The sequence below is a fragment of the Molothrus aeneus genome, chromosome Z (assembly GCF_037042795.1).
Source record: "Molothrus aeneus isolate 106 chromosome Z, BPBGC_Maene_1.0, whole genome shotgun sequence".
Taxonomy (NCBI): Eukaryota; Metazoa; Chordata; class Aves; order Passeriformes; family Icteridae; genus Molothrus; species Molothrus aeneus.
Genome location: NC_089680.1, coordinates 28,423,453 through 28,446,758, shown reverse-complemented (window position 1 = coordinate 28,446,758; position 23,306 = coordinate 28,423,453). Strand labels below are relative to the sequence as shown.

Sequence of the window (23,306 nt, the reverse complement as noted above, 5' to 3'; positions counted from 1 at the left end):
AATGGTCCTCACTTTTAAATTATGCTCTCCAGCTACTGAGAAGGGTCATTTAGCAGGAAAAGAGGGAACATCAAAGTCATCTCACTTTTTTTAAAGAATTCAAATATCACAAACACTTGTGAAAGTTCACTATAGCTAAAAATCTCCATACAACACTACTCTCCCACCCTCTATCTAGAATCACCAGATGTGTAGAACTTTATTAATGAAAGATGTGTATTTTTGTCTAGTTAATTTACAACATTTTCACAAGAAGATGAAAAACCTTCCACAGAAAGGCGAAAGAAGACAAAAAGCAAAATAAAGATACTTACAGATCTTTGTTTTGGAAGAGCGTAAGTGAAGAAGTCCAAAAACACCTTATGTACCAGTGAGTGCTTTATCACCGCCTCTCTGTACATGGATAGTTGAAAATAAGCAACAAGCTCCCCACAAATAATAATTTTAAATTATGTTAGCAATACCTCATTAGTATTTTAAAAAGTTAGGCAGCGTGGTGAGCAAAAAACACACGGTCATTTTGGATTCAAATGTTTAACATTTACAGTAAGTGGAAGATTCTAACAAAACTTACAAATTATAGAATGTATTTCCTTCACTGGAGAAGCATATCAAATAGTGCATTATGGAAATATATCATAGTGCAACTTTTCTACCAATTGCCTGACTGGGACAGAGGACACTTTAACTCAGAGAAAGAGAGTTCAAAATTCAGGGAAGATACTCGTTATGACACCTGGGACAAAACCACAGACTATTCAGCACCACAGCATTACAGCTTAAAAGAGTATCAGTATCACTGTCATCTGAACTACAAATATACTATCTGTATGTCAGAAACAAACTGATTTGTGCTAGATTGTCACACTTTCAGCTGATTTTTGTCCTTACTTTTGTGCCATTGGTGTAAGAATCTGCTTCATTTCATCCAAGATAGCCTCTCTCTTTTCAGGTTGAGCTTCTAGCACTTTATCCAGTGTTGGGACAGCTGGTGTCTGAAACGAATGCACAATCAGAGGTTTAATCATACCAGTAAGAATCAGAGTTCATAGAAAATTACAATGCTTAGAACTTTTTCAATCAAATGTCAAGAATATCAAAAACAAAATTAATTTTCTGCAAAACTAACAATTTTTACAATTTTAAAAATAAAAAGCTACCTTTTCTGAGTATGTCAGAAGCTGTAAACTTCGGTTTCTACAAATTAAATATTCCTCATTAGCAAACAAAACCCACTTCTATAGCCTGAGCTGCTTTTTGCCAATCACAACTGTATTGTGATTGCCAATTACATCAGCTCTTCAAGCCAGATAGAAGGCAAAATACATAAAACTGGCATTGTGTTAAGGTGCTCCTAAGCTAAGCAGAAATCCTGCTTTAGGCACACATCAGAGGTCCACACAACAAGTTAATGAACTGAAAAGCTAACAAAGGCCCAGGAAATTCCAGTTCAGGAACAGCAGAGAGGGGGAATATATACTATGTACCTTACACACAAAAGTACTTCCTGGTAACTCTTTTAAAATAATCTGCTCTTAGAAGAAAAGTCTGACTGGATAGACATTTAGAAGAAATATTTTTTAAACCATCTCTGTTACTTTTTAAAGACTACACTGCAATTTTTTATAAACCTACATTGTGCTAAATCTTGGTTTTGCACCACAATGTATGGTTACATAAAGCACTTATGCCAAAAATACCAGAATGATGGAAGCTAACAGTGCCCTTCATTCCATGGGCTGTTCGACTCTCAGTACAAATTACAGCTCATAATCACAACAAACATACCTCTCTACTACTCAGTGCTGCAAAATGCCTAACTAAAACTTACAATAACCTGTTAAGAAAATACGGGTAGAGAATGAGCGGGTTAATTTCTTAAGACGATTTTAACAGAAATCTTGGGTATAAGGGAACAGGTGAAAAAGTCATTAGAGTGGAGTTAGTAATTGTGTAAAACAGTTTTGCACTTTGTAGCAAAATTCCTAACCCTAATGGATACCAACTTTACAAGTCAGCAAAAATTAAAAACAGAATTCAAAAGAATGGAGGTTGTAGTTTTTAAGAAGGTTCCAACTGCCTGGTGAACATCTACCACAGACCTAGATTTCAGTGGAGTTTGAACTCAAGTCCTACAGTCTCCACGGGAAAAGAAAACAAAGAGAAAAATTAAACCCAAATGGAACACTGTATGTGGATACTGGCCCATTCTGCCCACACTCAGTTTTCACAAGACACAAGATAGTTCTGACACAAGAATCATCTACAGCATTAATGAAGAATTACGCCTAAGTCTTACCTCAGCAAGGATGATATCAGCCTAGGCACTATGAGAACTGAAACTATATAAGAATAAACTGTCTCTGATGAGCAGAGCAAGCTCATACATGAACATAGCATATTTTACATAGTACAAATTAAAACAACCCACAACAATTTCATCTAAACTAGAAATGTGCAAGGAATCACTACATTTAAACATGCTAACCTAGACTGCCTTTGGACAGCTGACAGAAAGAAATATTATCAAAATAAATAGTAGGTAAGGCATTACTAACACAACACCTTATGGGCTAAATTGTCTTAAACCACAAAGTATTGAAATACCACCTTGTAAACCTGGAAAGTGTTCCCATATAGTTCTTCTGTCAGCATATTCCTCTGCTCCAGAATGGCTTTGTCATTATATGCATATTCCACCACAGCAGATGCTTCGGCATGACGGAGCATTTTTTTCACGTGGCCTTTAAAACTTTTTATTATTTCTGCAACTTGTGCTTTTGTCCTGTTTTACAGGGAAATATAAATAGTAAGAGTTAAAACTTCTAGAGATAAGCTTACCTATTGATAGTTATATTTTTAGAAACACATTTAGGTAGTAAGTTTTATCACAGAAACCATGAAATTTATGAATCTGAATCAGCCTTATGGCACTCGGGAAAATATGTAAAGAAAGCTGGAATGTGGGAAAATTTTGAGGGAAAGTAAACAGTGAATAAATTCTAGGGAATAACAAATGCCATACTGAAATGCTTAGCAAAGAAAATTTTTTAAAACCAGTGTTTTATATACACCAAAGATAACTCTGACAAAAAATCTAACCATTTTTTTTGGTCATGTTTTCCTTGACATGTACAGCATTAGCTTTATTTCTTGCAAAAGGAAAAATACTGTTAGCATCCCCCTGCCTTTACTCCATAATATTACAAAGGTGTTGCCAAAGACATATTTTTTATTCATGATCGATCCACTACAGATTAAGAAGGAGCATTCACACTGGAAATGAAACAACACTGATGAGCAAATTCACTTGATACTCACCCATACATAAGAAACTTCTTCACAATATTTCTGGAATATTTTGACTTGCTCAACTCTATTAGGCTATCTAGAAGAAGGGAGAAACATTCAGCTGGCTTATTTTTCACTACATTAACTCCATGAAATGATAAGGCATTATTTAAATAAGTATGAAGAGTTCACTAGAAATGATGCATCAGTTCAGAAAAAAAGGTAAAAATATTCAACAGAAAACAACATGGTTTGTTAAAATCCTTCCTAACCAGAATAAAAAAGCATATAAGTAAAATGAAAGTACCTTTCAATTCTTCAAATGTCTCTTGCCTTTGCTTCTCATTACCATACTGAATAAAGCACTGGATCACCCGGGTTGAATCATGTGCAAACGCCAGCTAAAGGACAGATATTTTGTTACTCTAGGCCATTCAAAAGGCAGCATGCCCCATAATTATTTTAATGTATGTGCTCTCTGGTATAGTTTCATCCCACACGTAATGCCAATTATAAAATTACAAAAGCAGTTACCTGCTTATAACAAACCAAGACTTAAGGGTTTTTACCCCTTCACAAGTACTCTATCAAAGAAAATACAGACAACAGCTGCTGACAATTAAGGACAAGCATTAAGGTTTTCCATACTGAAATAAAACCATTAAATAGTATCTCCATTTTGTTCCTCTTCTTCATAATTTCAGAGTAAGTATGATGAAACAGTTCCACTTCAGCACGGAATATGAAAAGCTCAACACGCTCCTAACTGCAAATTTATACATTTCAAGAATAAAGCAGAAAGACTGTTTAGTATGATTAAGCATGAGGACACTAACTTCCCTAGAAAACTGCAAAGCAACAGTTGTGACTAATCAAACCTCTGAGCTCCTGACCCCCAGCTCACATCAAATTTCACAGGACTAAAGCTACTTGGCTACTTTTACAACAGCCAGCTGACAGACAAAGCATCCCAAGACTACTGTCCTGAAATACAGGTGCCAAACACAGTCTTTCAGCCCTGTTTTTATTCTTTTTACTCACAGTTTCATCATTCATTAAAGAAGAATTTATGAATTTGTGCACTATGCCATTAGTATTTTCTTACATTTTTAATTTTCCCATGAAGAAGCTTCTGTAGTTCATTCATCAGCTTTTCTCGTTTCTCCTTATTGCATTTCTTCCTACAAGCAAAAAAAATCTAGTAAAACAATTCTAATTGAGGAAGCAGCTTTTTTGTAGTATGATTCACTTGTATCTATAAATTAAGAAGCAAGACAGTACAAATAAAACCAGGTTGGCTTCTGCCAATCCAAATTTATACTGTCATTCCTTAACCCTGTACAGAGATGTGATTAAGCTGTTTCAGTTTGTGGAAATCAAACCAGAATTCCACACTTTAACTTTATTCTTTTTTTGACCAAATATTTCAAAAATATTTTTTGAAACATAAACTCAAATTTGCAGTCAGAGTTGCTTACAGGTCCAAAAATCTGTAAGCATGCAAAGCACAAACACTCAGAAGAAGCAAAATTAACTTTTCTTGCTGGGGGCACCAGTTCTACAATTACACCCTCAGACAGAAATAATGAACCTTCACATAAAACTCATGCAGTAATCCCACTGCAGAATCAGGGTAAATCAGTGCATGCTCTGTATTTCAAGGCTGAAAAAACCAAAAAATACAATTTCTTAAGCAATTACTCACAAATTTATGAATTTTAGCCTAAAATACAAGTTCAATCCAGACATTCCTAGGACCACAGGTTACCATACTCTGTTTGATCTACCTACAAAATTGCATGCAATGTCACTGTTCACTCAAAGAGATTCAGTTTGGAAATATAGTTTCACAGAATTACAAGATAAGAAAGATGGTATTCTGGCAATTTATGACTAGAAGTCAACAGAGTGGAAGAAAAAAAGTCATTACCTTCTCATGCTTTCCCATATTTGTTTAGATTTTACAATTATGTCGTAATTACTTTTATCATTAATTTGTCTGGTTTGCTTTAACTCTTTCCTTTTCTTTTTGAAGTCATTCCAATTTGGCTTCTTAGAATCTGACCCTTAGGGGAAAAAAAAATATATTTTCTACAGTCAATAAATAAAAGAGCAGCAATAGAATTCTTTACCAGTCTAAACTGTGGCAGTTCTATGACTTGAATTACTAACAATTCAGGGCCTTTGCCTGCAGGTACCCAGCTAGCCATAAATCTTGAAGGAGTATGCTAAGCTAGTAATCTAGACGACTGGGAGAACAAGGCAAACAATAAATTTTCCTCAAAACTGTCACAGGATGCATCACAAATCCCTTAACAGCTTGAAAGTTGACTGAAGATGTACTTAGCACCTATGGCTACCCCAATAATTCTCCATTTTAGTTTACTTGTAATTCATGCACACCTTACCCCTCTCCCAAAAGGAGAACCCTAACTCAAAGATACATATCTGAAAACTCTATAAAAGAAGTTAAACCCTTTTTACATGCCTAATCTTTTTACTCAGTCAAATTCCTTAAGCATGGTATTTTACTATACAACCCTTGTACACTGCCACACAACAAACTGGGGCAAAATAATGTTATAAAAGGGCCACAGTTTATGCATTAAAGACACCACCTAAAATTTGTATAGCTTAAAGCACTGTTCATTGGTATTTAGCAGCATGTACTTAACTATTTTAACCAATCAAAAACTCATGTTTTCCTTTTTACAAAGCATATTATTGATTTTTATCACTCTCCTAAAGCAACAGTGACAAGAAAAACTTGTAATGCTTTGAGAACAGTGCAATACACAGAGGCTTTCATTTATTCTTACGAACAACATTTAAAGGTTTGCTGTGGGTTTACTTTTTTTAAAGCAGGCTAATAAACACATTCTACTGCTATTAGATTTTCAGAAATCTAGTGCATACATATTCCATGTGAAGCCATTCTGCAAACATGCAAGAACAGCAGTAATAAAATACTCGAGACAATCAACAGTCCTTCAAGCAAATGACATATTTCTGCAGAACTTCAGAACCCCTCATTTAAGTTCCCACTTCTCATTTTACAGCACTGATTAACTGCCCCAGTAGAGCTTTACTTTAGAGGAGAGGATGGGAAAGGATGAAGATCTCAAGCAGAAGGAATTAGTTTGAAAAAGAAATCCATTTAACATGATTATACCAGACAACTATTTAGGCTTTCTGTATAAACATCAGAAAAAAAAAAAAAGCTGTAAAACATAAAAGCAGTGTTAACACCTATTATGCTTTTTTTTCCCTTAGAGGATGTGACCAGATAGTCTGGACCACAGAAAGGAAATAGTGTAAGGGATAATCAACTTTGTTTCACAAATTTCTGTTCCAAAGCTTATAGCAAGTACTTTTAGAACAGTCCAAAACACACCATGGAAAGCTCTGTCTTTGCAAATCATGTGTAACAATTGCCAGTTTCTAGCTAACCACTTAATGCTGCCATTAAAATAAACAGCTTTAGGATAGTATGACAATTTTAAAATTTGTCACTGTGTCTTTACTTTTGACTTCCAAGAAAACTCCAAACTGTTGATTTTCATGACTTGACTAAGCCTCAAGCTTAGTCAAGTGAAGTAATTTTTCCCACAGCAAAGATTAAACAGAAAGTTAACCTGGAGTTATTCAGCCAATTTGGAAAGGCAGACAGAAAGAGGAAAATCTAGATGAAAAACGTGTTTTCCAAAACCTGGTTTCCCTTGATATCCAGGCTAAAAAATCTGCTCACCTCCCTCTTCACCATCCTGGCATTTTCTCTTCTTTGCAAACTTTTCTGGTTGCTGTTTATTCTTGAATTGTTTGACAGTAGTTTTGCCAGGTCTTAACTGTCCTTTAACAAATTTCTTGGAAATGAACTTCGGCTTTTCTTCCTCATCTCCTTTGTTAAAAACTTTCTTTGGTGGACCTGAATCTATTAACCAACACAAAAGAAATTAAAATGCTATCACATAGCTACTGTTGCTCCAAAATAAAAAAACGATTAAAAATTACTGTGACAAGAATTAAACTTCTTTCTAATAACAATTCTGTATTTAACAAAAATTATTATGTGCTTCTCAAAGCTGATGTTTTCACTGCAGCCCCTGGTTGTCTATGTTTTCTCTAGGGAAGTTCTGCCCAGGCTTTATCTTCTGGGCAGCAGTGTAACAGCTCAGGCATAAAAAGGATTATTCCATAGTAGCAATTTCACCATCCCCAACATCAAAGTCATCAATCTCCAAATCCCCACTCCTTTCATAGTTCATGATCAGAGCTGTTTCAACATCATCTGTTTTGAGGAAGCAGAGAAAGGCATTTTCTCAATCCTAACCCGCAGCAGGTTCCCATCTAGCTTCACCTCTCAGATAATTTTGTCTTAATGTAGGAACACCTAGTCTAGAATCAAAAGGTTATCAACTTCAAATTTTTAACTAAGAATATTTCAGGTGAATCAAACAGAGATGAAGGGCTTGCAATACAACCTGTTTAAAGCATTTCAGCAAATTAGCGGCTCATACAGTCTGTACAGTTTTGAACACAAGACAGAGTTAAAGAATGGCTGTGGCAGGGAGGCACCTCTCAAAGGCATCTGCTGCAACCCTCCTGCTCCCACCACAAGGCCACTCAAAACCAGGACCATGTCTGGGTGGCTTCTGACTGTCTCCAATGTGGTAAACTCCACCATCTCCAGGACAACCTGTGCCCGTGTGCAGCCAGTCCTGGAGTGTGGAGGTTTTCCTGATAGTGAGAAGGAATCTCCTGTGTTTTAGTTTGTGCCCACTGTTCTCTGGTCCTGTCACTGGGCACTACTGGAAAAAGTGTGGCTCTGTCTTTGAACCGTCCCTTCAGACACTGTACACATTGAGCAGATCCCCCTCAGCCTTGTCTTTTCCGTGGGACAGGCTGAACTGACCCAGACGTCTCAGCCTTTCCCACCAGAAGAGACACCCCGGTCCCTTCACCATCTTTGCAGCCCTTCACTGGGCTCTCTGCAGCATGTCTGTATCTCTGTTGCACTGAAAAGCCAGAGCTGGGCCACAGCACTTCAGGTGAAGCCTCACCAGGGCTGAGGAGAGGGCAAGCACACAGCCCTCAATCTGCTGACAGCACTCCTGCTAATGCAGCCCAGGATGCAGCCAGCCACCAGAGCATACTGATGGTTCATGTCCAGTTCCGACCACCAGGAGCCCCTGGGCTTTCCCCAGTATTTTCTAGTGCATGATGGAGCTGTTCCCTTCAAGCTGCAGGACTTTGCTCCTTGAAGAACTTCACTGGCTTCTGCCATCCCATTCATCCAACCTGCTGACATCCCCCTGGAGGGCAGCATGACCCTCTGGTGCATCTAACACTTGTTGCAGTTCTGTGCCACCTGTAAATCTGCTGCACTTTGCCCCATCATCCAGGTCCTCTATGAAGCTGTTGAACTAAACCCGACCTTGTACCCACTCCTGGGGTCCACTGCTAATCAGTGGTCTCCAAAGAGCACATCAGTCTCTGGACCCAGCTGTTCAGCCAGTTTCAATCCACCTCACCAACTGCTCTTGCAGCCCTTAATTCATCAGCACCTCTGTGAGAATTTCAAAGGAGAGAAGACACTGTCAAAGTCTTACTGAAGTCCAGGCAGACAACATCCACTTCTTTTTGTTCATCTGCCAAACTAATCGTTTCAAAACATGAATTTACCAAGAGAGAAAAGATAAAGAACTCCAAGTATTCCAGTACACAACCGTAACCATTAAATCAGGGCTACTACTGACGACCTTCTTACCATTATCTTTTTTAAATCTCCTTTTCCCGTGCGGCGCTTTTCCACGAGGTCCTTTCCCACTCTTGCCCACGAACTTCTTTTTACCCCTGTTCTCCATCGCGGCAACACTGCAAACGGAGCAAGACACAACATTACTGCACCGCCGCGGCTTCCCCATGAGGGAACGACAGCCTGCGCCTGCTGCTTAACATCCATGGCCAAGTCAAACTCACACAGTGGATGGTGGCGTACCAGAGGCCGCGCACAGGCAGGCAGGCAGGCTCGGCCCGGCACATCCGCCGTCCCCGCTGTCCCGGCCGCCCTGCCCCGGCACACCCGCGGTCCCCGCTGTCCCGGCCGCCCGGCCCCAGCACACCCGCGGTCCCCGCTGTCCCGGCCGCCCGGCCCCAGCACACCCGCGGTCCCCGCTGTCCCGGCCGCCCGGCCCCAGCACACCCGCGGTCCACGAGCCCGCCGCTCTCACCGCACACGTGCGGCCTGGCCGCGCCTGCCGGCTGCGTGCGCTGCTGCCGCGCGACAGTGCCGCGCTGCCGTGCCGTACAGCGCGCCGCCACGCGCGCGGCCCCCCCCGGTGCGGGGCGGGGACGGGGAGGGGACAGGGCGGGACGGGGTTGGGACAGGGCGGGACAAGCGCGGGGAGAGGCTGCGGCCCTGCGGAGCGGGAGCTGCTGGACAACGAGGCCCTCTGAGCCAGCAGTGTGCCCTTGTGGCCAGTGGTGTCCTGGGGGCACTAGGAACAGTATTCCCAGCAGGTCCAAGGAGGTGATCCTTTCCATCTGCTCAGCCCTGCTGAGGCCACACCTGCAGTGCTGTGTCCAGGTCGGGGCTCCTCAGGACACGAGAGACATGGAGCTCCTGGAGCTCCTGGGTCCAACTGAGAGCAAGAGAGGTGACTGAGGGACTGGAGCATCTCTGAGGAGGAAAGGCTGAGAGAGAGAATTCTGTTCACAGAGTCGTAGAATGTGCTGAGTTGGACAGCACCCAAAAGTATCATGAAGTCCCATTCCTGATGCTGTACAGATACCCCCCAGAATCACACCATATATCTGAGAACATTGTCCAAATGCCTCCATCAAGCTTGGTACTGTCACCACTTCCTTAAGGACCCCATTCCAGTGCCCAGCCACCCTCTTTTTGAAGAATCTTTTTCTACTGTCCAACCTAAACCTCCCCTGACACAACTTCAGGCCATTCCCTCAGGTTCTGTCACTGGTCACCACGTGTTCCTCCTCTCAAGATGTAATTATTGGCATAGGAAATTTTTTTTCTGTTGGGATTTTGTGTGATAATTATTTATTTTAGAGGAAGTACCAGGTTCGGTTCTGTGCTATTTCCTGAACTCAGGTGTATTTCATGCTTTGTGGCAATATCCTCCTTTATTAATGCTGTTACGAGTGTTTGATTAATGTACATTTGAGGATCTCCGTAGTCAGAGATCACCTCAGCATAGAAAACTACCCATAACTCTGAAAATAAGTCTCTGCTTCCCCTTGCATCAGTGAAGAAATGCTAAAGATTGTGATTTCTGCACAGATACTCACAAAAGCTTACTGTAGGAAAAAAAAAATCAAAAATAGCAATTCAAAGGAAAAGCTTAACACTAACTTTTGTTCAGAGGCCATTAAACATAAGACTTATTATCTTAAGTTCCATTGAGCCATTGAGCATTGCTTTGTTGGCAGTAGTTTGAAATCATGATCCACTGGATATCTGACTACAGACTAACCAGTTACACGAGGAACATCTAAAACCTCCTGCAAAAAAATGCTGAAGTCCCAGCAAAATCGGGCTGAAGTCTCCATTTAGTGTTGTGAGATCACATGCCTGAGAAATGGCTAATCTGGGCAGGGGCAGCCACTGAAAGATATTTTTATACTTCCCGCTCCCTTTTCTTTGTTTTCTTGACTTTACTTTTGTTTCTTTTTCTTCTGTAAATATGTCCATCAGAGTATCACTAAAATCAGTGTGGGTTCAACCTGGGGAGCTGAACCTGAGCAGTTAACAGGTATTCAGTGTCCTCTTGGATGCTTACAGCAAGAAAGTAATTTTACTGCACGACTCTCCTGTTGAACTCTTGTCCTCTATCCTGCTGACTCTCCAGCTACACTGTGACAGTGCATCTTTCCCCAGTTTTAGCTCCCATCTGATCAATGCACAGTTGTAAATATGTGTGTTTTCTAATTATGAAATGTAGAAACATGTATCTCACATGCCAGGGCTTAAGGAAGAATAAAATGCATGCAGTCTGGAGACTTACTCTTCCAACCTCTAAATGCCTTTTTTCTCCTCCCTCTTTTTTTAGTTTTTTTTTTTAATCTTAAAAAAAGAAGCAAGCACAACATGTAGAAATTTAGTTAGGCAAATTAACACCAAGAAAATGAACATCATAGTTATTTCACTGCAGTTAGACCCAGATGCATCAAAGTTGTTTTTTGATATCACAGTTGTCATAATTATTGCAAAGAATTCTTTGGGTCTAGCACACGCAACATGCAGTGAATCACTGGTTCTCTTAAATGCATTGATTAATACTATTCCTATACTATTCCTAAGGACAGAAGAGTCTAATGCCACTTGAGATAGATAGACATTCAAAATGAATGCTACTGAAAATACAACTTACCATGAATTGATATGTATATATCACTGCGTACAAAAATTTAAATGTATCTGTCTGGGGTGAATGTAAAAAAATCAACCGTATGCAGCTGATAAGCCACAAAAAAGCATTTCTTACTGCTGTAATTTATTGAAGATGAGCCTACTACATGACGATGAATCCAACCTGACAGTGCTGTCTGCTGGCTGTTGTTTTCCTCCCTCTCATTTACTTTCCTCCTTAAAAAGATGTGAAATTTTCACACAAAATTCACAGTGTAAGGTTTTTCCCCATAGAAAATAAGTGTACAGATTGAGACTGAAATGTGAGATCAAGACAGACATACAGGTCACTAGGAGATACAACAAATCTCTCAGCTGAATTCAGATTTCATGTACTCCTTTCATTATTGGCAAGGGAAACTTGCCAGACTCTCGAGAACTGAACAATGGCTGCCTGGTATTTGGATTTGGACATTCCTGGATTTGTTGCCTTCTCACAGAGGCCTCAAACCACCAATCTCTGTACAGACTAAATTTGGGAAGGATAAATAGTCAACTATGTGACATTGCATCAGAAGTCTCATTCCACTCCTTGTGCAGGGTAGAATGATAATTTCTGTTATAATTCAAAAGCAGCACACCACATAAAGCAGTATTTTTTTAATTTTATACTAGAAGTCTCTCACCTGCTGTATTAAATGCTACTAGAAATAACAAGCCAATTATTGTCTGATGCTACCTTCAGTGGTTTCATGGCCTCACCCAGGAAGCTCCAGCCATTTACAATTCCCACAGTTTTAGGGACTACTTTCCATAATGTCATAAACTGTCTTTAACAATCTGCAAATGACCTTTGACTTGGAGAAAAATCTCTGAAATTACAGCTGTTTCTTAATTATTTTGAGCAACATGTAACTTCCTCAGAGGAGGAGGGTCTGTTTTCCAGGGGCTTTTCATTCAAACCAGCCTTTCAACGGCATGTGGAAGGCTAAAGGTTGATCATGTTCTGCTAGAGGTAACACTGCAGTTATGTTTTTGGTATTAAAACTATATCTGCATTTCTGATTTCACTCTAGCTCATTTGTTCAGAATGAGGCCTACATATATTAATGTGCTAGTGGATGGCATTACATAGTGAGAGATCTCTTTAAAATCTGTTCTACAGCTCTATAGATTTCTTCATTTGCTAGGTACACAAATGAAAGATAGATACTTATATAGGTTGTACTATCAAAACTTCTCACAGAGCTACAGAAAAGGTGAAAGACAAACATATCCTGTAATTTTTATCATGCTGTGCTGGGGGGAATTTACAGATATGTTCTGTTAGACTTCTATAGGGATAGAGAAATCTCAGAACACTTATAAAGGGTATGCAAGATGGCTCTAGGTTCATGTCTCAAAATGAACCAAATTGCTGAGTCCATTGAGAGAAAATTGCAGTATTTAACAGACTTCTGTGGTGAGCCACAGGATTATCCTCACACAGGGAACTACCTGGAAAGAGGTGCTGAATTTTTAAAGCATGAATGCTGCATATTGCTCAAAGATCTTCTAATATGATACATTCACATCATGAACATGATGTGGGTTTTGTTCAATAACCTAGAATATTGGTAAGAATATTTTTAAAAGTAAGACCAGTGAACTTATGCGAGCTTACTGTAAAAGAGTAAAAACAAATGCAAAGAAATAGTTCTTTCTCTATCAAATGATCTCTCAGGAATAAAACTGAGTCTGGTACAACTGAAGTTTAAATATTAGTGCAAGCTAAATTTCAGATTAAAGAAAGGAGCTGGAAGGACAATATTCCCTTCTCATGTGACTCACATACAGTGATGCACAGCTGCAAACTGATTTTATACAACTAATACAACTGATTTTATACAACCAGTAGGTCTATTAGTAACCTCTGTTTTCAGATGCTTCATTATGATATATTATATCCATATGTATAAATGGATGAAATAATAAAGTGCTTCTAATAAAAGTATACAATTCTACAGCTTACAGCACTAGCTGAACAAAGTAAACTTAATAAATTCCAATATATTTTCTATTTTACTCTGTAGTAAAAACTATTGTAGTAAAAACTATTGGCAGCTTTTTAGTACTTAATAAAGAGTTTTATGAAATTGAAAATGTAAGCACAACACTCAGCCAATGTGTGTCAGAAAAATATCACTGGAATAAAGCCAGGAAATCAGTTCTCTGTGGTATTACTGAATTTGTTAAAAAAAAAAAATTATTTCAGATTTGGATTGTAAATCTTTTCATCTTGATTTGCAGCTGTGCAAGCAAGTGTGAAATGCTGCCAAATCCACTGTTGTTTACTTTGCAAAGGCAGAGGCTTTCTTTTGCTCTTAAGTATAACATCTCAGACCATTGCCTTCAGGGAAGTGAAAGGTTTCACTGCCTGGTGAAGTCCAATCTTTTCTTTTTACCTTATGCTGTAAAATTAGTAGGGAGTTGTTTTAAATCAGAAAAAAAATGTCCAGAACTGCCCCTTCCCTACTATCCATCCAGTGGTACAGACGTAAATATTTGCATCTGTCAGGCTGTATGTGTTGGCAGAATGTCCCACTGTGTACAGGAATTAACGTGTCCTAGTTTAAAACCTGTAATTTTTTAAAACCTTACAAATGCTCTGTAAGTTATCTCTTGCTATTGAATATGCCTTTTTTTTTTTTTCTTTTGAGAAGTATTCCTTGCCTTTGCTTTTTCTTTCAGAGTTCTGGTAATTGTTATGGGAAGGCAGGGGATGAATGGAAAAGAATCAATTCAAAAAAGAAACTTAATGAAGCCTCACAAAGAAAGTCTATTAAATATGGTTAGTGCTGTGGCAGGATTTCACAACCAAGCACTCTAAGAACTAATGTATATAAGAAAGGTAGTCAACATTGTTGAACTCAATATGGTTAATTGCCTAGCAACTATGAAAAAAAAGTTATCCTTTACTTTCAATTTTCAAACCAGAATACCACTTCATATAACTTAGGGTATTTCTAGATGTAACACACAACTTGAACATTTTACTTGGTGCTTTCTTACAAACAAGTGATAGCACTCTGAAAGTGATTTCTACTTCTTTTGTTGCTTCAAAACTTACTAAAAATTTCTTTTGCTTGTAAATAAATAGACTTGTATCATCTTTAAAGTCACTCATGCAATGGGTGCTGAGAATAAGAACAGAGATTTTAGAAAACAGTAAACTTGCTCATAATTATCCTCACAAAAAGCTTTTAGACTTGAAACCACCATTAGCCAAAGCAAAAACGTAAGAAAGCTAGGCACTGTCAATGTCACTGGTCAGATCTAAGGAAACTGATATTTTTTAGTGCTGCACTTTTGATATGCCGATGAAAATTAATTAATTTTCATCAGACTCCATGGGTATTTGTTTTGTAGCATTACTGTGAATTTTCATATATGTCTGAGTCAAAAATACAAAACAGGAAACAATTAATGTGTTTTCCATTGGTACTTCAGAAAAAAAATTAGCTCCACCAGCTGTATTTGCATATTTTTATGCTAAATACAGCATAAGAATGAGAATAGAGCACAGCCTGTTTTACTTATAAATCCTCTCTTCTTCTTCTTCTTTTGGAAGAATTGATGGGCTCCTTCCTCCTGTTTGTTTTGATCTGTAATTAACAGCTTTTCTTATAAAATATGCTGCTGTAAACACCTAATTAAAGTCCCTGCTCAGTTGGAAGGGATTGCAGCAGGTAGATTTTTTTTCCTCCATTTGCATTTAAAACAGAAAGGACCGTGTCCTTCATTTCCAACGCCAATATACTCACTTAGCAGAGTGCATCTTGGCATACTGCGGATTCCTCCAGTCATGCATAACAAAAGGAAACAGCAAGGGATGTAAGTACATATTAGTTCAAGTAAATGTCAACTATTTTGTCACAGCACTAAATCATTACCGAAGTTATATAAAGCTTTTGTCTTTTGCTCTTTGTCACACAGCCTAAATAGAATTTTGACTTACATAAGTAACCACTGCTAATACAAAATAACAATGCCTGCACAAATACAATAAACTGTAACTGTAATAATAAGGTCAGAAACCTGTTCTTCTACAGTAGGTGTACTTTATTTCCTGTCCTACAAGAGCCGACCACCACTGTAAAATACAATGGTGTATTTTAGTGAAAATAATTTCTTACCTAGAAAAATTGAGCGTTCATCTTCTTTTGCAATGATATGACATAGAATACTAATTTCTCTCTCCTCTTACCACTCAGGCAACTTCAACAAATCAGGAAATCACAGGAAATGAAAGTTTGTCTTTAATGTGAAACATAATTCTTTACAATAGAAGTTTCATCCTTAAATAACACTCACCAAGGTGGTCCTATACTTAGTTTTCTCTTCCAAGAGATATTTCTGGAATATACTGAAAAGGTCTATAAGTGCAAAAAAGGGATAACTCGGATATTATGGGGAGACAAATTGACTGAGATTTCAAAATGTTAAGATAAAGAACTCCCAGAGTTGTAGACAGATGAAAGAACTGCTGATTAACAACTGCCTACTCCAAAACGGAGGCCTTCTCAGTAGATAGTTTAAGTCAGTTCTTCAGTCTGCCGTTTTCTTAACTGTTATAACTGATGCAGATTTTCTGGTTCCTTTTTTTAATATTAAAAATGTTACTATCAGCTGTTAAACTAAATAAAAATGCACATATGTCAATTTTCTTGTAATGTATGTACTATCATCAATTCTTGACACTTCTAATTTCAAAGACTAATAAAAGGGAATTATCAACACAAATTAACGGAAGTGCATTTCAGAACTTATTGATAAACATCACCCCTCTTGCAGAAACATACCATAGAATCAGCCCTCACATAGGAACATGTTAGTTCCAAGAATCACTGACATATCTGATGCATATTTTACAAATCTATCAAAGACTGTTCTATTCAGGCAAGAAACAATAACTTTTGTCCAGAGATTAATCACTCAGAGAAAATAAACAGTGGGTTTCTTTGACTTAGAGGTTGCTCTGTTTATTATAAGATGAACACATTTTAGTGTCCTCTTCTGCAATGCTCATTTGGGTAAGTTGAGCTAAGAAGGTATGGAAATATTTGAAAACTAAATGAAGTATAGAAAGCAAAATTACTTAATACAGGTTGTCCCTAGAAAAAAGTTAGGAGTGGTCAGCCAGCAAATACAATCTTTTAACTTAATTTTTCATTCCTTAATCATGTGTCATAATCCTAGTCTATCATTGCTCACAAACTTGCTTTTAAGTCAAGCAAACTTAATGTAAAGTCTTGTATCACATTGCCCCAAGTTAACCCATTAATAATTAATATCTAGCTACAGAAAAAGGGTGAAGTGTGGAGATGTGTGATTTTTAAAAGAAGCAACAATTTAATTATATTATTATAATAACTGCTTTTATTGAGCAATTCATTCCTGGTCTTAAATGGAAAAAGAATCTCAGCTAAGAAATCAAAGCCAAACATGTACTTCATTCAGTATGCAAGTGTGTGCTGCAGTCCTAGGGATTACTCTATTCTCTAACTGAAAGCTAGGGAGCCAGAGATCCAGAATGGCTGTGCTACAGTCAAAGATAGGCTGAAATTTATTTTAAAAAATGAGAGTTTTCTCTTATGCATTTCTAGTATCAAAAGCAGTAGAGTGCAGAAGGTCATATCAGTAATCTGATGGTCTTGCCAGATTTCTGGGCAGGTTTTAGGGTCTCCATGCAACAGCAGCTGGTATTGCTACTTAAACTACTTAGCCTAAAGATAGCCAATATTGGCTGTTTTTTTCTCCAGAGTGGTAAGAAAGATTTTTTTCCCCACATTCTTCCTAACTAGGTCCCCCCCCTAGATTTTACTGAAAAGAGAGATGAATACTGGTGGGTGCTAAATCCAAATGACAAAAAAAGAAAACAGGATCTTTACATATTAAAAAAGGGTTGTTTCATTATACAGAAACCTGCTCATTTGGCTCCTTTCTCTTTTCCTTTCATTTATGGATGGCAAGAGAAAAATCAAGGTCAAGTCACTTGTTTAACAGACTAGAAACAATGAGGGAAGCTAGCTGCATGTTAGGAAGACAGTTGTTCACTGTGGCACCCTCACCCAGATCAGAGACAACACCAAGCTGGCTGAGCCCAGTGGTGTGAGGTTCAAGGCCCAGTGCTGGGTCCTGCCCTTGGGTCACAGCAAGCCCAGGCAGTGCCACAGGCTGGGGCAGAGTGGCTGCAAAGCTGCCACAGGAAAAGGCCCTGGGGGTGCTGGTGACAGCAGCTGAACATGAGCCAGCAGTGCCCAGGTGGCCAAGAAGGCCAATGGCATCCTGGCCTGTGCCAGCAATGGTGTGGCCAGCAGGAGCAGGGCAGGGATTGTTTCCCTGTACTCAGCACTGATGAGGCCGCACCTCAAATCCTGTGCTCAGTTTTGGGCTCCTCAGTACAAGCAAGGTACTGAGGTGCTGGAGTGTGTCCAGAGAAGAGCAATGGACCTGTAAAGGGTTCTGAATACAAGTCTCATGCAGAGCAGCTGATGGAGCTGGGGGTTTTTAGCCTCGAGAAAAGGAGAGGAGGCTTGGGGGGGGCCTTATCACTTTCTACAACTACCTGAAAGGAGTTGTTCTGAAAGGAGGCTGTAGCCAGGTGGGGGGTCAGTCTCTTCTCCCACATAATAAGTGACTGGATAAGAGAAAATAACCTCAAGTTCTCATGGGGAGGTTTAGATTGGATATTAAGGAAAATTTGTTCACAGAAAAAGTTGCTAAGCATTGGAACAGGCTGTCCAGGAGAGTGGCTGAGTTACCATTCCTGGAGGGATTTAAAATTCATATGGATGGGACACTTAAGAACATGGTTTAGTGGTGGACTTGGCTGTGCCTGGTTCATGATTGGACATGATGGTCTTAAAGGTATTTTCCAATCTAAACAAATTGTGATTCTCTGATTCCCAATGTGTTCGTATTTCTAGGCATCTGTTATTAACAGCAAAACCAGAAATATTACATGCAGTGTTGCAGTGTGTTTTGTTAAGTTATTAGGTTGGTTTGTTCCAATCCCCTTCTGTCTGAAAATGGTTCTGCCCCAGTTCTCCCTTCCCGCCTTTGGAGCTGTCTGTCTTCCTGGCTCCACCCCAGCCCACAATGTATCCCCTAAACTCTGCCCTGGTTTCCCTGGAAACCCTTGTATCTTTTCTTCTGATCCCGCCCCAGTACCCCGCCAATCACTCTCACTCCCCACCCTTACTGCTAGAATGTTCCAGCAGGGGAGTTCGATGGTTGGCTTAGGGACCGGGGCCCCTCCCCAGAATGTTTCCCGTTGGTGTTACCCATGTGTCAATCCCTTGGACCCCACTCCCCACTACACCCCCATTGGCCCGATGCCTGGCACCTCCCTTGTTCTCCCTACCCCTTAAAAACTTGCTGTCATCCCCTCCCCCCGTCTTCTCCGGTCGGTCCCTCTGGGATTCATTAAAGCCCGGATTAAGCCACAGTTGGAGTCCGCCTTTTTCTTTCCGCTGGTTGCAGCCTTTACTGGACTCCGTCCTGCACAAGGTGTGCCTACAGCCGCAAGCTGGGCACTGCCTTAGGCACTATCCCGAAGCCAGCTATCGGGAGAAGTGCCCCCTCGTGCTGCTAGCAGTGCTGGTAGCTAGCCGGACGCTGACAATTGAGTTGCACTGCTGCAGTTCCTAGCACCCAATGTCGGGGTCCGAGGACATCGCTGGACCCTGTGGACGGAATTTTCAATTCCACTGGCCGCCGGACTACCCCTGTGGGAGCAGACCCCTTTTTGGTGGGTGGCGCTCCAGGGGACTGGGGACGGCAGCTCCTTGCGCCCAAGGAGTCGTCCTTGCAGCGGAAGCCGCCACCCTTGGATTTCTTTTGGCCCTCGCCAGGATTGGTGAGCATTTCTCTCTTTTCCCTGTCTTTTTAACTAATTTGTCCCCAAGTGGACCCTCGCTCCTTTTCTCGCTGTGCAGCTCTTTCTCAGCAGGGACCGGTGGGGGGCTCTTTCTTGTTTTCTTTACCCATTCTTCCCGGGTGGTGTGCACTGCGAGCTGCAGATTTTAACATCTTTCACCATGGGCGCACGGTTGTCTGCGGCGCAGAAGACGGCTTCTGCTCAAGTTGTGGGGATCCTTTCTGGGAGGGGTTTTGTTGTTCGTAGAAAAGTATTAAAAAAGTCAGTGAAGTGGATATTTTCCCAATTTCCTGATGCTTCCCCGGAGCAGTTTCGTGACTCCGCTTTTGGGACACAGTTTACAGCAAATTACAAAAGGAAATTAAATCTGGGGATTCCTCTCTAGCTGAGATCAATTATTGGGTATTCCAAATCAGGCTAGTGTTAAGATCTTCGAAATTGGGAAAAGGTTCCACGAGTTCTACTTTGTCCCCTTGTTCTCCCTGCTCTTCTAACCCTCCCCCTTCTTCCACTCCTAACCCTCCTTCCTCCCCTGCTCTTCCTAAAGCTGAGATCTTGAGCAGCTTGCCCCAGCACGGCGCAGGGTGGCCACCATTCCCCTGGCTGCTCTCAAGGCTCCCGATCCCCCCCCCCGAGGAGTCCTGGCCAGACTTCTCGGGGTTCTTCCCACTCCCCCGCTACCCAAGTTCAAAAAATCCCTGTTAAAAAATTCTCTGTTCAGTTTCAGGTCCCTCCACAAGATGGCTCCTGTGGAGCCCAAGATGGAGGGAGCCACATGGTCTTTCCCGCCTTTTCTCCTTCTTTCTCCCAGAACCCCTTCCTGTCCCTCAACCCCTCCCAGCTTCCCTCTGCCCCTCCTCCCTTGTCGGTCCCTCCCACCCCTCTTCCCTCTTACTTAACCCTGCCCCCTGACTCCTCCCTTGGGGTGGGAACTTTGACATTTATATTTCCCGCCCAGCTTGCCCAGTCCTCCGCCCAGTCCTTTGGCCACTCCCCCTCCTCTCCCCCTTCCGGTTCCCATGCTCCCCCTTCCGGTTCCCACGCTTCGGCATCTGGGGGGGAGGGGTGGGAACCCCTGAGCCAGAGCCTGCTCCTATTCCATCAGCAGCTCCAGTTACTTACCATCCAGAAGGGGAGAGAGGAGTGGTGGCTCAGTGGACTCCCTTCCCGCACCATCAGATTAAAGAGCTCTGTAAGGCCCAAAAGGATTTCTCCCGGGAGAGTGAGTACTTCCGGGGGATCCTGAAGGCCACAATAGCAGGGCCGGAGGTCACCCCTAGTGATCTCCGAACCCTTTTCTCCTGTCTTCTGAACCCAGCTGAATTATCTATATGGGAGACAGTATAGAGAAGGGAAGTGGTAGAGGTGCTACCATCGTTGTGGGAAAACCCTCGCACTGGGCGTGACTCAAATGGGAAGATCATTTCAATTGATCATATGTGTGGCGCGGGGAATTGGGAAGACGGGCACACTCAGGCGAGGGTCATCCCTCCTGAGGCGTTGCGGGAAAGCAGTAAGGCGGCAGAAAGAGCCTTCCTGAGATTACCGTTAACTGCACCCCCCATTTTCTACTCGATAATTAAGCAACGGGCAGATGAACCGTTCATTGTATTTGTGGAAAGGCTTCGCAAATCTATTGAGTCGCAGGTGAAAAGCAAGGGAACCAGAGCGGAGCTCTTAAAAGAGGTGGCCCGTACTAACGCCAATCCCGCTTGCAAGGAGGCTATCCTTAGCCTCCCACCAGATCCTCCGCCGACCGTGCAGCAAATGATTGAAGTCTGCACACACCGGGTCACCATAACAGCAGGAGACCTGGACCAGAGGGCCCGCATGCCACCTCGCCGAACAGCTGCTGCTGCTGATACCCTGGATGATTCGTTAGTAGACGCCACTCCTGTCAATGACCACCCAACACCCCGATCCGCCCCGGGACCACATGGGAAGGCAGTCTCTCCGTGCCACCTGTGCGGCAAGCTGGGGCACTGGATGCCAGACTGCCCCCTAAGGCGGGAGTTCATGGATTTTAAAAGGGGGAAATCACAGAGGGGGAATCCCCCACAAAAAAACTAAAGACTAAGCGCAGCCCCCTCGTGCGCTACAATAAAAATAAGTTCAATAACATCTTGTGGGGAGGGGAAAGGGGGAGAACCGCCTGTGACCAATGCTATTTTCTAACCAGAGTTGACCTGTTTAGCCTGTCTTGAGCCACAGCCTATTCTGACCACAACATCTAAATCTAACCTCCCTATAGGTTGCAGCTGACTCAACCTCTGCATCTGAAAAACACTGAGTTCCAGCTGGTGACCGTGTGCCCAGAGTGCCCCGGCCAGTGGAGAAGGCTCGGACGTTGTGGGTATGTCGTTGTCGGAGACACAAAATTCACTCCACTCGAGATCAATGTCATCCTGGGCTTGTTGACAGCTGACCCAGGGAAGTTCTTGATGGGGCTGTACTGTGTCCTCCCTCCCCTCTTCCTCCCCAAAGGCCAAGTGGTGGCACAAGCCATCCCAGTGCCAGAGCTGAAGCTGAGTCCAGAGTTACTTTCACCATCTTAACAGACTAGCTCTCCGACGGTAGCCTGGGCTCAAGTCTTGGGGAGAGAAAAGCCCCGAGTTACTTGCCAACTCTCGAGGGGAGGGGACCACAGATCAATCAGAGGTCTTCTGGACACAGGGGCAGATGTGATGATCATGTCCTCTCGGGAATGGCCGTCACATTGGGAACTGCAAGACGTGGCTGGTCGCGTACAAGGCATTGGGGGTATGCAATTGGCCCGACAATCTAAGAGCATCGTCCGAATTCGGGGTCTGGATGGGCAATTGGCGTCAGTACGCCCATTCATTTTAGACTACACAGAACCCCTGTGGGGGAGAGATCTCCTTGCCCAATGGGGAGCCAGAATTGATCTCCCAACGGCTCCCCAGATTTTTCGGGCAGCGGTCACTGAAGAGCGCTCTACCCAGAAACTGAATTGGAAATCAAATGAACCAGTGTGGGTAGAACAGTGGCCGCTTAACAAACAAAAATTGAAAGCGCTCAATGAGATTGTCCAGGAGCAGTTACTTAAAGGAAACCTGGTGGAGTCCATGTCAGCTTGGAACTCCCCAGTGTTTGCGATCAAAAAACCTAATAAAGACAAGTGGCGGCTCCTTCACAACCTCCGCAAAATTAACAACATCATTGAAGATATGGGACCTCTCCAACCAGGGATGCCGTCCCCAGCGATGCTCCCACAAAATTGGAATCTGGCTGTCGTAGATATAAAGGACTGTTTCTTCCAAATTCCCTTACACCCTGACGACGCACCATGTTTTGCCTTCACGGTTCCTTCCATCAACTGTGAAGCCCCAGGGAAACGCTACCATTGGCGTGTTCTTCCACAAGGAATGAAGAACAGCCCTGTCATCTGCCAGTGGTATGTGGTTTCCTTGCAGTCCCCAATTCGTACAGCCGTGGAGGACGTTATCATCTATCACTATATGGATGACATATTAGTTTGTGCTCCGACCGATGACATACTTGCCCATGCGCTTGACCTGACAATCAATGCATTGATTGCTGCAGGGTTCGAGCTCTAACAGGACAAGATTCAGCGGATGCCACCCTGGAAGTACCTGGGTTTGGAAATCACCAAGCGGACAATTGTTCCGCAAAAATTGGCTATTAAAACGAAGGTAAAGACCTTAGCGGATGTTCATCAACTGTGTGGGTCTTTGAATTGGGTGA

The 23,306-nt window shown here is 41.8% G+C and overlaps 1 protein-coding gene across 6 annotated transcripts in view; it reads right to left on the bottom strand.

Moving 5' to 3' along the window:
* The window catches only part of PUM3 (pumilio RNA binding family member 3), a 74,644-nt gene that overhangs the window by 16,224 nt on the left and 35,114 nt on the right, over window positions 1-23,306 (bottom strand). The window contains exons 1-10 of one of the 6 annotated variants that reach the window (XM_066569106.1): window positions 9,494-9,568; window positions 9,059-9,165; window positions 7,040-7,222; window positions 5,222-5,357; window positions 4,397-4,472; window positions 3,599-3,692; window positions 3,322-3,388; window positions 2,611-2,785; window positions 892-995; window positions 315-393 (exon numbers count right to left, since the gene is read on the bottom strand). In XM_066569106.1, coding sequence (XP_066425203.1) covers window positions 315-393; window positions 892-995; window positions 2,611-2,785; window positions 3,322-3,388; window positions 3,599-3,692; window positions 4,397-4,472; window positions 5,222-5,357; window positions 7,040-7,222; window positions 9,059-9,155 — 1,011 coding nt within the window. In that variant the 5' untranslated portion in view covers window positions 9,156-9,165; window positions 9,494-9,568. Of the gene's footprint in view, window positions 1-314; window positions 394-891; window positions 996-2,610; window positions 2,786-3,321; window positions 3,389-3,598; window positions 3,693-4,396; window positions 4,473-5,221; window positions 5,358-7,039; window positions 7,223-9,058; window positions 9,166-9,289; window positions 9,314-9,373; window positions 9,401-9,453; window positions 9,569-23,306 lie in introns of those variants that run through there. The other 5 variants (XM_066569105.1, XM_066569107.1, XM_066569109.1 and 2 more) reach the window with 5 other exon arrangements.